Source organism: Diplotaxodon limnothrissa, linkage group LG4 (assembly GCF_057381915.1).
Source record: "Diplotaxodon limnothrissa isolate DT_005_m linkage group LG4, D_limnothrissa_male_GT1.1, whole genome shotgun sequence".
In the NCBI taxonomy this organism is placed as follows: Eukaryota; Metazoa; Chordata; class Actinopteri; order Cichliformes; family Cichlidae; genus Diplotaxodon; species Diplotaxodon limnothrissa.
In genome coordinates this window covers 17235797-17249560 of record NC_140599.1, presented here as the reverse complement: position 1 = coordinate 17249560, position 13764 = coordinate 17235797, and the positions used below count along the sequence as shown (strand labels likewise).

At 41.7% G+C, this 13764-nt stretch overlaps 1 protein-coding gene across 1 annotated transcript; it reads left to right on the top strand.

The window, feature by feature from the left end:
- The first annotated feature begins 5145 nt into the window (after positions 1-5145).
- On the top strand, positions 5146-8084 carry LOC146633547 (protein Tob1-like). Its single transcript, XM_085351532.1, has 2 exons — positions 5146-5425; positions 6711-8084. The coding sequence occupies exon 2, from the start codon at positions 6941-6943 to the stop codon at positions 7958-7960; it is 1020 nt and encodes a 339-aa protein (XP_085207658.1). The 5' UTR covers positions 5146-5425; positions 6711-6940; the 3' UTR covers positions 7961-8084.
- The last annotated feature ends 5680 nt before the right edge of the window (positions 8085-13764 follow it).

The following is a 13764-nucleotide window of genomic DNA, read 5'->3' as shown; positions in this document are numbered from 1 at the left end:
GGGTCAGCTCTAATAGGAATTATGATAAGTGCATCGGAGTCTGCAGCCGCTGAATCTACCTTGAATAGGCTTACAGGATTGTCTGCGGAGGCCTCAATGCTGATGACTTGAGTTTTTGAAAATAAAATTGAGCTGAAGCTTTTAAATGGCTTTCATCCATTCATTCTTGTTCTCTTATTCACGTATCCGCTTTCTGAACTTATCTGTCCTCTCATCTTTCTTGCTCACTTTCTGTGACACTCATGCTTCCTCCACACGGTCATAACCGTCTCCTCTTTTATGCATCTTTCTTCATATCCTCCCAGCTGTCCTTTATACCTCCCTATTTCCCCTTTTCTTTCCTCTCTCACACCTCCACACTCCTTTAACCCTAGACGCTATTTATTCCCCAACACCCCAAGAGTCACGCTGAGCACTAAAATGCGTCTTGAGTAACCCAATCGGAAATAACAGCTCTATATACAGGTGCGAACGTACTCGGAGAGGCTTTGCCACCGCATTCCTGAAGGGACATTTGGAGGTGGTCAGTGACACATGGGGCCACAAATATAATAATAATGTCAATGCAAATGAGCCCCTGTCCGAACTGAAGGACTGAAAAGTCCAAACATGCCAGACAGTTTTTAGACCAAAAGGCAGATAGGGGGTAGATGTTAGTCTGGTTTGTGAGTTTTCATGCATTGTTTTTACAGTCTGCTTACTGTGCAAGCACATTAACTCCATTCAGGGGTACACTAAAGAGTGCTCTGACACACTGCAGTATCTCCCAAAATGAATCCCAAACTAGATCTATTAAAATGTAATAAAAATATTACAGGCAGAATGATGGGAGGCGAGGAAAAGATTTTCCCATTATCACTTTTAGAACCGTGAATGCAGGAAGGTCCCTGGTGTTAACATAAAAAAGATGTGACAACATTAACAGAATAACAGTCACAAGATGAACGTTTAGAATAACTTATGATTGTTATGAAAAGCAAACAGAATCATTAAAAATATATGGTGGGCTGAAGATAGTGTCTATATCTAATCCAGGCTTGTCGTTGAAGAAGAACATGTGCAGAGAATTTAACAACTCAGTAAAATCATTCGTTGATTTTAGAAATATTACAAATTTAGGATCTACAGGCTATGTCTGTCATCCTGTCAGCTACACATTTGCACTTTTTGCCAAGCTGTGGCATTGAGCCACTGTAAATTATTGATAACGCATTGTTCTCTTTTTAAACTAACAAGCTGCAGAGCGTCTACCCAGCTCTATTTGTTTACTATTTAGATTGCCAACTTGGAGCACATCCACTTCCTGCTGTTTGACTCATGTGGAGTATGTACAAGACCACACAGGGGACCTTCCACCCCTCCTTTCAGATCCTGTGCACACTGTGAGCAACTGTGTTGCCATCCAAATGGATGATTAGTGAGAGAGAAGAGTGCAGAAAAGTAATAATATATATTAACTAGCAACATAATCTACCACAAAAAGTGATGAACCTTGTCACTGTATAAATGAATCAGAATTTCCTCTGCACTTTTTTTTCATATCTTCCATTAGCCATCCATGTCTCATTACTAAATTGATTCTCCACGAGGCAAACGGGGTGTCACTTGATCATATGAGGGAATTTATGTGCAAAGAGACCCAGCATGCATGTTCTGTTGAGTTGACACAGAGCTATCGCATTGATTGATTATCTTCCTCCTTCTCTTTTCCCCCTTGTAAATCAGCCAAAATCAATAGAAATACAGGGTGAAGATAGTTAGCTTTAAAAAGCCGTCACACGAGGAACCATTCCTAGGAAATATCAGTCTGGAGCGGTTCAGCTGAAGGTACTGACCTGCTCATTTGTGTGTGTGTGTGTGTGTGTGTGTGTGTGTGTGTGTGTGTGTGTGTGTGTGTGTGTGTGTGTGTGTGTGTGTGTGTTTGTTTTCTATTTAGTCCAAGTTAAAGCTGAAGCACGTTCTTTTTTCTGAGCAGCGCTACAAGGTCAAAGTAAAATAAAAGAATGTAAAGCAGCAGCTCGGCACGAAAACAGAGAAACAGAGAAGCAACAGCAAACTTCAACTATAAAAACATAAAATATATACATAACAGTCCAGACAAATATGTATCTTTTATTTCCTTTTTTCTGCCGTTTTACAGAGCTTACAGTTGGCTGTATTAAGATGCTTTTTTTAACCCCCCCACTCTATGCAGATGTCACATAGATCTATTGATGTTGTCCCAGTGGTCCGCTCCTGGATGAATTATGTAACAGCCTCTGTGGATTTTAAAGGTGGCTGTGCGGGAGAGAAAAGCGTTTACGTCGATGTCGTGACAACTCATAACACAACCCCTGTATTTACACATACCGTGCCGTGTAAATCCTCAGTGCGTATGCACACAGCGTGACTCATAGTCGAGCCACTGATGCATGATGTTTAATGGACAGCCACAGCTGAAAGGCTGCTACAGAGACTGGCTGATACTGCCATGAAACACTGATGTAAACACTCAGAAACAGATCTCAGTGAGATTTATATTTATGTGAATTAAATATGTCGAATGAATGAAAAGTGTAGCTTTAGCTTGTCCTGTTTAATGTGGATGTACTTATTGTGTTCTATCATCTTACCAGACATATAAGAGACATAACTGCCCCTCGCTGAGCCTGGCTCTACCAACAGTTTCTTCCTGTTAAAAGGGAGTTTTTCCTTCACGTTGTTGCCAAGTGTTTGCTCATAGGCAGCTGTTTGACTGTTGTTGTTTTCTCTGTATTATTATATTGTATCTACCTTAAAAAGATAGAAAGAGGGATAAAAGGAAAGGAAGGCGGGGAGGCAGACAGGGAAGCAGCAGTGTGTGAGAAATCCTCCTCCACTTGTGTGTCTGTTTGTTTGTGTCACTGCACTATAAAAGTAGACCTTAAATAAACACAAAGCAAATGGTTATTTAATCACAGCCCTTAAGTTCCTCGTTGCTAAGAGGATAATGCCTTTTACATTATTGCACATTATTGGGCTGTCTTTTTTCCCATTTCTTATCGCTTTCCAGTTTTTATCTGTTGTACAGTGTCCTTGGGTGCTTTGAAAGGCGCTATTTAAATAAAATGTATTATTATTATTATTATTATTACTTTGAACAAACCATTCAGAGGAAAGCAGAAGTGGATTATTATGGTCTGTAGTCACTTCACACCAGGGGCTTGTGTTTTTCTGTTAAAGGACAGCAGTGAAGGATGGGCAACACCGTGTTGTCTTCTGGTGCTAGAGGAATGTTAGGTTAAGGCCTGGTTGTAAATACTTAAAAGATGCCCTTCAGTTTGCTGAGAAATGGCTTAGTAAACTTTAAAATACCCTTTTCTCCTTTCTTGTTGCAAAGTTCCACAGGAAGGTCAGCTTAAGCCCTGATGAGCTGGATTTCCATACAACAAGGCAACTGAGCTGCAGCGTTTGCTAAATTACTCACGTAACTGCCTATATTCTCATTTCTGTGGCACAAAGTTAGACTGGACACTGTTTTCAGGGGAGAATTAGAAATCTTCATGTGACAGAAGCAGCAGTGAGTGGCAGATACACTGGACTCCAATGATTAGAGGATTACGCTCTAAGACAATATAGCAGTCTTAACGTGCCTGATTATAGCTGCTGACCTTGCTCTGTCAGCTGATGCCTTTTATTGCCACTCCAAACATCACAAGGGCACAAATTGTGTACACATTAGTGGGGGAAAAATACAGGAGCCATACACAATATAAACACCATACCATAAAAAGGAGCCCCAGCAGAATGGCTATATGGAAGTGATTCTGGAGGACATGTGACACCGAGATCTTTACAGTGAAAACAGCCCACAAGGCATGCTGCAAAACACAGTGCTGCTGGCTGGCAGTCCACTCACTCACCCGCCCACTTCCACTTTAAGATAGATGGTGAATCTGAATCTGCTGGGCAATGTCAAATCGTATAATCCCCCTCTATTTCAGCCACCCCTGCCTCATCTGTCATGTCTTGTTCCCTAAAGCACTTTCCACAGGAGCCCTGTTTGCTCGCATTTACAGCTCACATCAAGCACATGACTCTGCTTGGGAAACATAAGAATGTCCACTCTGTCAGACTTTTTTTTTTTTAAATAAAAAGCACTGCTGCCATGGTAAATAAGGCGACCTATCTATCTATCTATCTATCTATCTATCTATCTATCTATCTATCTATACGACCTCAAAGTTGTCAGCAAAGTAAATTAATCAGGATAACGACTTTATTTCCGTTTCACATAACACCATTAATCATGAGGAGAAAGCACGTTTTCCTTATTGTGGTTTTAAAGGCTTTTAAAGCCCCAGCGACTCTTCCTTTCTTGAGCAGATACCTGTGTGTGTGCCGGTTCACTTTAAATTGGGCAACAGCGTGCGTTCAGCCGAGCGATGACGTGCGCAGCCTACATCAGCACCTTGGATACGGGTACACCATTCACAGTATGGTTCCTGCCCCATTTTAGGCCAATCAGCGCTTGTGTTTTCTAGATAGCATGCAGCACAACCCACACTGCTTGCCAGCTATATCGTTCCGCTGTGGGGAATCTCCTCTCAGGCGTTATACATTTATCACAGATCCTGCAGCTTTTCGTGGCAGGTAAAAAAAAAAAAAAAAAAAAAAAGGGGGGGGGGGGGGTCTTTGTGACTATTCTGTGACGAAATGTAGGCGCAAATTATTTTAAGGCCCCTTTTTCTGGTATCAACATGGCACAGAGCTGTTAGTCTTAAATATTATCTGATTGCGACGACTAAAACCTGCTGGGTGGGTTATTATAACATATTTACTTCCCGGAAGTGCCACAGTTTCACCTTTATGTTTGTTTCAAGTCAGCTCGATCTCTTTACATAATACTGCTAGTGAATAACATTAATTAGGACTTTTGCCTTTTGCTGTCAGCACAGACCTAGGTTATCTCTGACGCAAACTCCTCATCACAGGCGTCTCTCGTCTCACAGGACCGTTTGTCCGAGTTTGACAGCGCCGATCAGCCAATCAGTGCTCGCCTCGGGCGTCACGAAGAGGGCGGGACTCCCGCCGCGGACCAATCGCAGGCGCTTGCATTGTTTTGACCTCTGGAACCGCATCACCGCCTACCTCGTGCCCATGGCGGAGGAAAGCTATAAATACGAGCAACGCCGTATCAGAAGAGGACGAAGTTGCGAAACTCCCGAGAAAGGAGGGAGCTACTCTGCAAGCCTGCTGAAAGAGGAGAGCTAAAAAACAAAAAACCGAAAAATAACCTTAAAAAAACCGTAAACGCCAATCCTCCAAAAATCTACGTGTACTGGAAGACTTTTTTGTAACGCTGATAATTTATTATATGTGAAGAAAGTATTTATACTTTTTTTTCCTATTTGCACTAACTAACGGTACTTCAGAACTACTGAGAATCTTTATTTTTTACAAAAAAGTAAGTACTCCAGCTCTCTTGTTTCTGCTAATGTGTGTGTGTCGCTGTCTTTATTATTGCTTTTAGTTGTACTGTAGCTCTATTCGTACTTAACTATAAGCTGATCTGCTGCGTCAGTTCACGAAGTTAGGGAGGGGTGTATATAGGCTGTGTGTGCTCTTTTTTTTTTCTCTATTCTTATGTAAGCACATAGCGATACCTCCACAGACTCGAAATGAGTCCGATGTGGTGTTGAATTTTCACTGCAGCCCGTTATTATTTTTTTATTGTATCGCCTTTTTCTAGTGTCAGTACAGTCTGTTCCTGTGCGCTGCAGTTTCTGCAATATTATGCCTTTCTTACTGTAACACCAGCCAAGACCTGTAGCTACAACTGCGACCAATCTTTATTAGTGAGGTGTAGACACTGCAGATTTTTGGGGTTTTATTTTCCAGTGTGTGCTAGCTTCCCCCTCTGAGAAATAAAATAATCCACTCTGGGGCATTTCAGCAGCCTCTACAGGCTGACTCCCTATAGACCCTCTCTGTCTAGCTCTTCTCGGTAGAAGGGGGCTATTTCTGTGCTGCCTGCATCCAGCCTTCGTTTCAGTAAATGTTTAATGGCTAAATCCTTTCGCAAAAATCGCAAAACATGGGCGCAGACAGGTTGTTCGGCGACACTGCTTCGACTAATCTGTGCCGTATGCATACCATACCAACCCAGTAGCACGGTTATAAGCCTGAAATCCAACCGGATCGTTTCTTTGCCAACTTATCCACCATTAGGTATTATCTACAAAGCAGTCACTAAGTCAAGCTTACCCTTTTTAGATAATGAAATGCGGTAACCCCGCAGTAGTTTTCCTGTCTCCTGCTGTAAGGAGGATATCTAGAAGCCTATTATGTAATAGGATTCTCAGTCCTAGTGTGAGGTTAATGTGCACGATGCCTACTTCTTGACATTTAGATGCAGGGTTGACAACAGTATAGCCCAGCTGTAGTGCCTCTTCTGTTTATTTATGTCAATATATTCATATTATTAGAATATATTCTGTATATTCCTCTTTTCTGGTTTATTTTACCTTTAAGATCCTGCTTTGGTTGGCCATTTTATGGCTTACAGCCTACATATTTATGAGCTCAAATGGTCACAGTACAACATACCTGCTTTAAAAACAAATGCTTAATAATTAAAGCACCCTCCTCCCTTCGTTTTAGCTGTGTAGCCATACTGCATGATCATTCCAAATATATTTTCATGTACTTATACATGTGTTTTGTCCCTCCCCCACTTTTAATTCTTGCAGGAAAAAAATATCACACCCTGTGGAAGGACACCACTTACACAAAACCAGCACTTCTGATTTTGATTTTTTTTTCCCCAACCTGTTTCATCCAAGTTCTGGTTACTTTTGCCATCCCGACTGGAGAGAGCAGCTGTGCTGCCAAACACGGATAAACAAAGCAGACCCAGTGGATACGTTCAAGGTCAGACACAAATAATCTTGTTGCATCGGGTAAACTTCAGCAGTTAGCTATGCAGCTTGAAATCCAAGTAGCCCTCAACTTCATCATCTCATACCTGTATAACAAGCTGCCCAGGCGGCGAGTCAACATTTTTGGCGAGGAGCTGGAGCGGCAGCTGAAGCAGAAATATGAAGGACACTGGTACCCGGACAAGCCATACAAAGGTTCAGGATTCAGATGCATCCACGTTGGGGAGAAGGTTGACCCCGTGGTGGAGAAGGCAGCCAAAGAGAGTGGGCTGGACATTGAAGATGTCCGCAACAACCTTCCCCAGGACCTCAGTGTGTGGATTGACCCCTATGAGGTGTCCTACCAGATTGGGGAGAAGGGGCCCGTCAAAGTGTTGTACGTCGACGACAGCAACGAAAGTGGAAGTAGCAATGTGGGACTTGATTTGGACAAAGAGATCAAGAACAGTTTCAATCCAGACGCGCAGGTCTTCATGCCCATCAATGAGCCTGTGAATGGTGCCTCCCCGGGTTCCAGCTCGCCCTCCCCACCCTTTGGCCACTCGGCAGCAGTAAGCCCCACCTTTATGCCCCGCTCCACGCAGCCTTTAACCTTCACAACAGCCACCTTTGCTGCCACCAAGTTTGGCTCCACTAAGATGAAGAGCAGTGGACGCAACAATGGCAGCAGTGGTGCTGGGAACAAGGTGGCACGTACCTCTCCCACCAACCTGGGCCTGAATGTGAACAGTCTCCTGAAACAGAAAGCCATCTCCACCTCCATGCACTCTCTGTACGGGTTAGGCCTCGGCGCGCCGCAGCAGCAGCACCAGAAGCCCTCGGCACTCTCACCCAATGCCAAGGAATTTGTGTTCCCCAGCCTACAGGGCCAGGGCAGCCAGAGTGCTCTTTTCCCCAGCGACAGCTCGCTCAGCCTCAGCCCGCTGCAGTACAGCAATGCCTTTGATATGTTTGCGGCCTACGGTGGCCTTAATGACAAGTCGCTTATGGATGGCTTGAATTTCAGCTTGAGCAACATGCAGTATTCTAACCAGCAATTCCAGCCAGTTATGGCCAACTAGTACACGTGAAGGTACTACTTAAGCTACTACTTCATACAGAAACGACCAGAGATAATGTGATGGGGGGAAACAAACACAAATGCACATTTCAAAACAGAAATAAAATAAAAAAAATTAAAAAAAAGTAAACAAGAACAGAATGTCAAGTATAAAAGGAAAAAGTGACTTGTCACCTGTAAGATCTTTGTTACGAGTCTAAGAGCATGAGCCCGAGGGTGAATTATTTTGCCCCCTTGAGTTATACCTTTTTCTTTTCCTTAATGAAGCTTGTAGTACAAAATGTCCAAGCTTGGTTACCTAAACTTCAACATGCATCATTGTTATTTCTTTTGCCAACCAAGCACAAAATATTTTTTTTATGTGACTGTATATGAAAAGACAAAAAAGAGAAAAAAACAACACAAGTCATGGCCTCTTTTCAGTATTTAAACATAACTGGACATCGCCAATTATTTTTTGTTTTGTTTTTTTCAAGAGATTGGCATAAATAAGTGGGATTTCCTGGTCTTTTTCTAATTGTATAATTTAATTTAGTACAGAGTTTGTAAAATATCAGAGTATCTATTGTTTCTACGACATGGTATTGCATTTATATCTTTTTACTACTCCAGTGATCTGTGATGGCTGCAGCAACTTTATGTTTTCTTTTTTATTGAAATAAAAAATGAATTTATCATTTAAAAAAAAAAAAATGTAAAAAAATTGACTATCCTAAAGATTGTGTACAGAATATTCCGTAGTGGTGGGATATAAGAATATTTGCTTTCTTTCTTTCTTTCTTTCTTTTTTTCAAAAAAAATACATGAGAGTTGTATTTTCTGTTAAGAGTTTAAAAGATTTTTGCTATATCATGGACAAAATGTAATCGTATATTAATTTTGTACCTACATTGTGCAATACTTGATAAAAACAAACGGTATAACAAAGTATTCAGAGTCAGTGTCTTACATGTTAAGAGAGACTGATGGTTTATTAAGTTTGTATTAAAAAGCTTGAAAATAATTGCCCTGGTTCACTTTGTCGTTGGTCTTTGTGGTTCAGTTGGTGAAGGCGAGTGCACTGAAGTCACTGGTGCGTAGCCATGTCATTAGCGAGCATGAATAGTGCTTTTAAGTTAGAGATTGCAGGTTTCGTGTCTACAACATAGTTTCAGGAACAAAGTTGCTCTTACACATGACATTTCATAACACATTGTTTTATTTCCTCTGCCTGTAACGCAGATATGCCAGTACACAAGCAACACTGCTAGCTCTTGGCACTTTTTTCTTTTTTCACGCCCTGCAGACTTGGGCCAAGTGCCATTGCACACACGTTTAATGCGAGTGTGACTCTGTCTACCCATATAACCTCTTAGCTTAGGCTCACATTTAAGTCGAGGCAGGATAAACCAGTCAACTGGATTCTGAGGTGTACTCTGCACAGCGTGTATAGAAGGCAGAAGAACCTTGGATACGATGAAAATGCCCACTTGTAGATTAGAGAAATGATGTGGCATATTTTGTGGTTCAAGTGAAAAAGCAGAACTGCATAATCAGTGTGATGAGGCGGACATCAGTCATCACTTTAACTGTGTAAACTGAAAAACCGAGTGAAAGATATGTTCATTATTTACGTTTTACTCAGTGTCTTCAAGGATGTGGGCTGGTAATGGGTGCTTTTGGTGCAGGGAAAAAACATTTTATGTAAATAGACATATTAAGACAGAACAAGTGGACTGAAGCCCAGAAACCACTAAAAAATATAAGGTAACTCAAGTCTTTGGATGCTCAGCTCATTTTGCAGTTTTGAATTTGAATTTAGTTTGGTAATGTCAAACTAGGGAAGGCAATCGGATGATACCCCCACATAAATTAGAATATTTACAACGATGGACGTGTAATTATAGAAAAAACCCCTGATGTCTAGGACTAAAAAATGCATCAGATTTAAGGATCAGTGCCTGGGTTGCCATTACTGAGAGCTGCGTCACTGCTGTTTGTTCTGATGAGAGGTTGCTGAACTGTATCATGCCAGCACCGACCCTGCTGACATATCTTTGTCCCTTTGGGGCTGCCTCATCATTGCTTGTCTGTCTGCATGTCCCCTGATACACTCGGGGCTTGATAGGCAGTGCAAAGTTCAGCGTGTGTGTTGGTTTATCTCGGCCGCTGATACAGGCTCTGGTGGGAGTGTGCTTATCTTGGTACGTGACACGGTGTTTGTGCACAAGTGTTGGGTCATTCTCAAAAATACTGGGGTGGGGGCTGGGAGTCGGAGCTCCTGCAACAGAGGCAGAAAGGAGGCGTTAGTGATATCAGCTCCCTCTTTATCCAGGATTTGTCATGGTATACAAAGCATGAGTCACTGTAATGTGTGTGGTTGAGATCAGAGATGTCCAGTAGCTGGAATGAAAGGGAAAGGTGCGCTAATGCCAGTCAGTAGTTATTTTCTGCTACTTGTTTAAATTAGGTTTGCTATTTCTGCAAATACATGCAATCATAAATGCAATCTCACAAGTGATGTTTAGTTTGTTAATGATTACTAATAATCATATCATGAATGCTGACATGCACAAAGGCAGTCAGTTTATCATTTTAAAGCACAGTTATATCTCTTATACAATATGCACACGATTGGCCGTTGTCAGTAAATAGATGGACCACTGAACTGACTGATGTTACAGCTCTAGATTAAATTATTTCTCACATTTGATTCTAAAAATCAATGTCGAAGTCATTCCTTCTAAGACAAACATACTTCCTAGACTTTCATGATGCACTTTTGTTGCTTCTTACTTATCATTTGATTACAAGTTGTAAATGGATTAATTTGATTGAAGAGCTCAGACAGAAAAGTCTAAGTCCATCTGACGTGTTTTGTTTTTAATAAGCGTTGTTTTTCTTTTAATCAGGCTCCTATGTTATGTTAACTGTAAATGTAACTTAAATTAATTTATTGGCTTTTAACAAATTGGATATTCTTTTGCAGTCCATGCCTCTACCGCAAAAGATGCAACTGTTAACACTGGAAATCATTAGAGCAGAAATTAAAGCGAAACATTGAAAAAGCTGTTGAGCAAAATCCACAAGATGACATCATAGTTCATTGCTAAGTGACAGCACAAAAAATAAATGATAAACTGACAAAAAAAATAATAAGTACACTATGATCAATGTACTTCAGTGTATCAGTAACTATAAAACCTGTTGTCACGTCAAGTAAGTTAAGATACGAAGTCGGGCATGAAGCTGGCAAACAGCATTACAATAGCAGTCTGAGCAAACTGATAAATCCAAGCTGACCTGGTTGAACGTCACATGATGTGAGTTGTGTCTTCTGATTAGTGGTGCTTTGGCTTTTGCCGACAAAAGGTAGTGCCATTTCGAGTTTTATTTGCCAAAAACTCTTGTTTTGGAAGAGGTTCACTGTGGGATTTAGGGATATTTGAAGCTCGTATGAGATTTTTGACGACGGCTTTTACATCCGAACTCTTCAGTTTGCTTACTTAAATTTATGTTTTGTAAAGCAACATCAGATATTTAGTTGTTCTTAACCTGATCTACAAGCTAAACTCAAGGATGGTGGAAAACAGAAGGGAGGACCGACCAAAGACAGCATGAGGGAGTGTAATATATTTTACCAACCAAGGGAAAATCCAAATGAGAGTGAGACTGGGATCAGAATATAACAGAGACACAAAGAGAGAGACGAGCTATGTGCTGGAAGCAGTGCGACAGTGAAATGTTGCCAGCACCGCTATTGATTCAAACCCAGTGCCAAGCTCACCTCTCAGAACCCCCCCACCTGCTTGTCATAAAAACAGGTGGAGTTCAGCCCAGCTTGTGGTCCCCTCCACGAGACGGTGATGTGGGGGAGCAGTTAATGGCTTTTCAGTCCAACTCCTCTCCCCGTCTATTTCTGGAAGCATGCTAGAGCTGATTGAGCAATGATAAGCTGGAAGGAATTGCGCTTCCCCCCCTGAACATCTCTTCACTACGCCTTATCTGTATCTCAGGAAAACAAAGCATATCAGCCCGACATAGAAGAATGTAACCAGAAGAATGCACGATGTTGTTTTTGTCTTCACCAAGCAGTTGCTAAGTTTAAAATGAAATAAAATGTTTTAGAGGTGAGAAAAAAGTATGAAATGTTATTCTTCTTTTATATCTTCACGTTCAAATCTAGAATGAAATTTAAAATCCTTCCCCTTGAGTAATCAGGGCTCATCTTATCTGAAAGACCTCATTTTACCCCAGTAGAGCACTTTTCTCTCCAACTGCTGGCTTTCTTGTGGTTCCCTGGATATTTAAACTTACAAAGGGAGGCACAACCAGCTCCCAGTTTAGATTCTGGAGACAGATGCCACCTCTAACTCTCTGATCTCTACCGACCCTGAAGAACGGCAATCACTTTGTGTTTTTACACCACTCTGCATCTAATTCATTAGTCATTATTAATCTCTGGCTCTAGTTTGTTTTTGGCCTGGTTTCCCCACCTCACTCCAAACCGGTCTTGGCTGGTGGCCACTTCTCAAAACGTGATTCTGCGAGAGGTTTCTTCCTGTTAAAAGAGAGTTTTTCCTTCCCACTGTCACCAAGTGCTTGCTCAGAGGGGGTTGTTTGATTGTGAGGGTTTTCTTTGTATTACTATAGGTGCGGGTCTTTACATTTCATTAAAAAGCACCTTGAGGCAACTACTGTGTTGTGATATGAATAAAACTGAAATCAAATTCATTTTAGTACAGAGAAAGGGACATTTGTTGAGTCATTTAGCAGGTGACATCTAAGTATTGGAAGCACAATTGCCTTCAAAGACATTTGGGCTGTTTTTAGTGGGCAGACAAAAGCAGTTTACATTTTTTTTCTAATGTATTCTTGTGCTACACTAACACACTGCACTGACGCCCTTTAGCTATTTCAAACAGCCACAGTTTTAGCGTGGTTAATGTACTGTATATAGTATACATGCCTTTTTAGGAATTGCATGAGCTGTTTCCATTGCATCTGGCATCATGAGTGACAGATACATTGTGCACACGCTGCCACATACACACACTGTGAGCTATATTTAGACTTTCTGATGCATAGTGGGCTGTCCGGTTTGTGTTGTACGCTGCAGATCTCCTCAGCACACACTCACACACCCAGCCGTTTAAACTGCAACTGCTCTTATCTGCAAAAGGAGAGCATAAACAAACCACAGTCCTCTGCCTCAGCCTCTCCTCCCTCTCCACACCTCTCCGGGTGACATACTTCAGTTTCCCTGGTAGTTTATCACGACACTCCCGTACCTGCCAATGGGTCACACCGATATTTTGGAAGTAAAATTTGGAACAGAACTCTGATTTGCAAAGTTACTAAGTTACCCGCATACTAATCTCTGGCAAATATGTAAACAACTTGTAAGGTCAACAGGTCGTCGCCTGCCCCAGACAAACTTCTGCTATTGGGTTAAACTCTCCAAAAGATGATTTTAGAAATTTGGCAGCTTTGCAGTGTCGAAGCAACACGACTCAACATCGACCTGATTAATCGCCGTGGTGCAATTTGTGGTGATGGTGAGGAAAAGGTAGTATGGGGGGCTGGTGGACACCAGCTATCCGTCACTTCCTGGTGTGTGTGTCTGTGTGCTGGAGTGAAAGACGCAGAGAGGGAGGAGCAAAGGAATCTTCTGCTGTCTCTACAAGGCCCGAGGCTCAGAAGAGGATGATTTGTAGCCAGGAGAGATGCCAAGGCATGCGGGGAAGGAAGGGAGATGGAGAGGAAAATCACACTCGTAGCAACAAAGCATGACAACAACCCAGAGAAATACAAAAGAAACACACA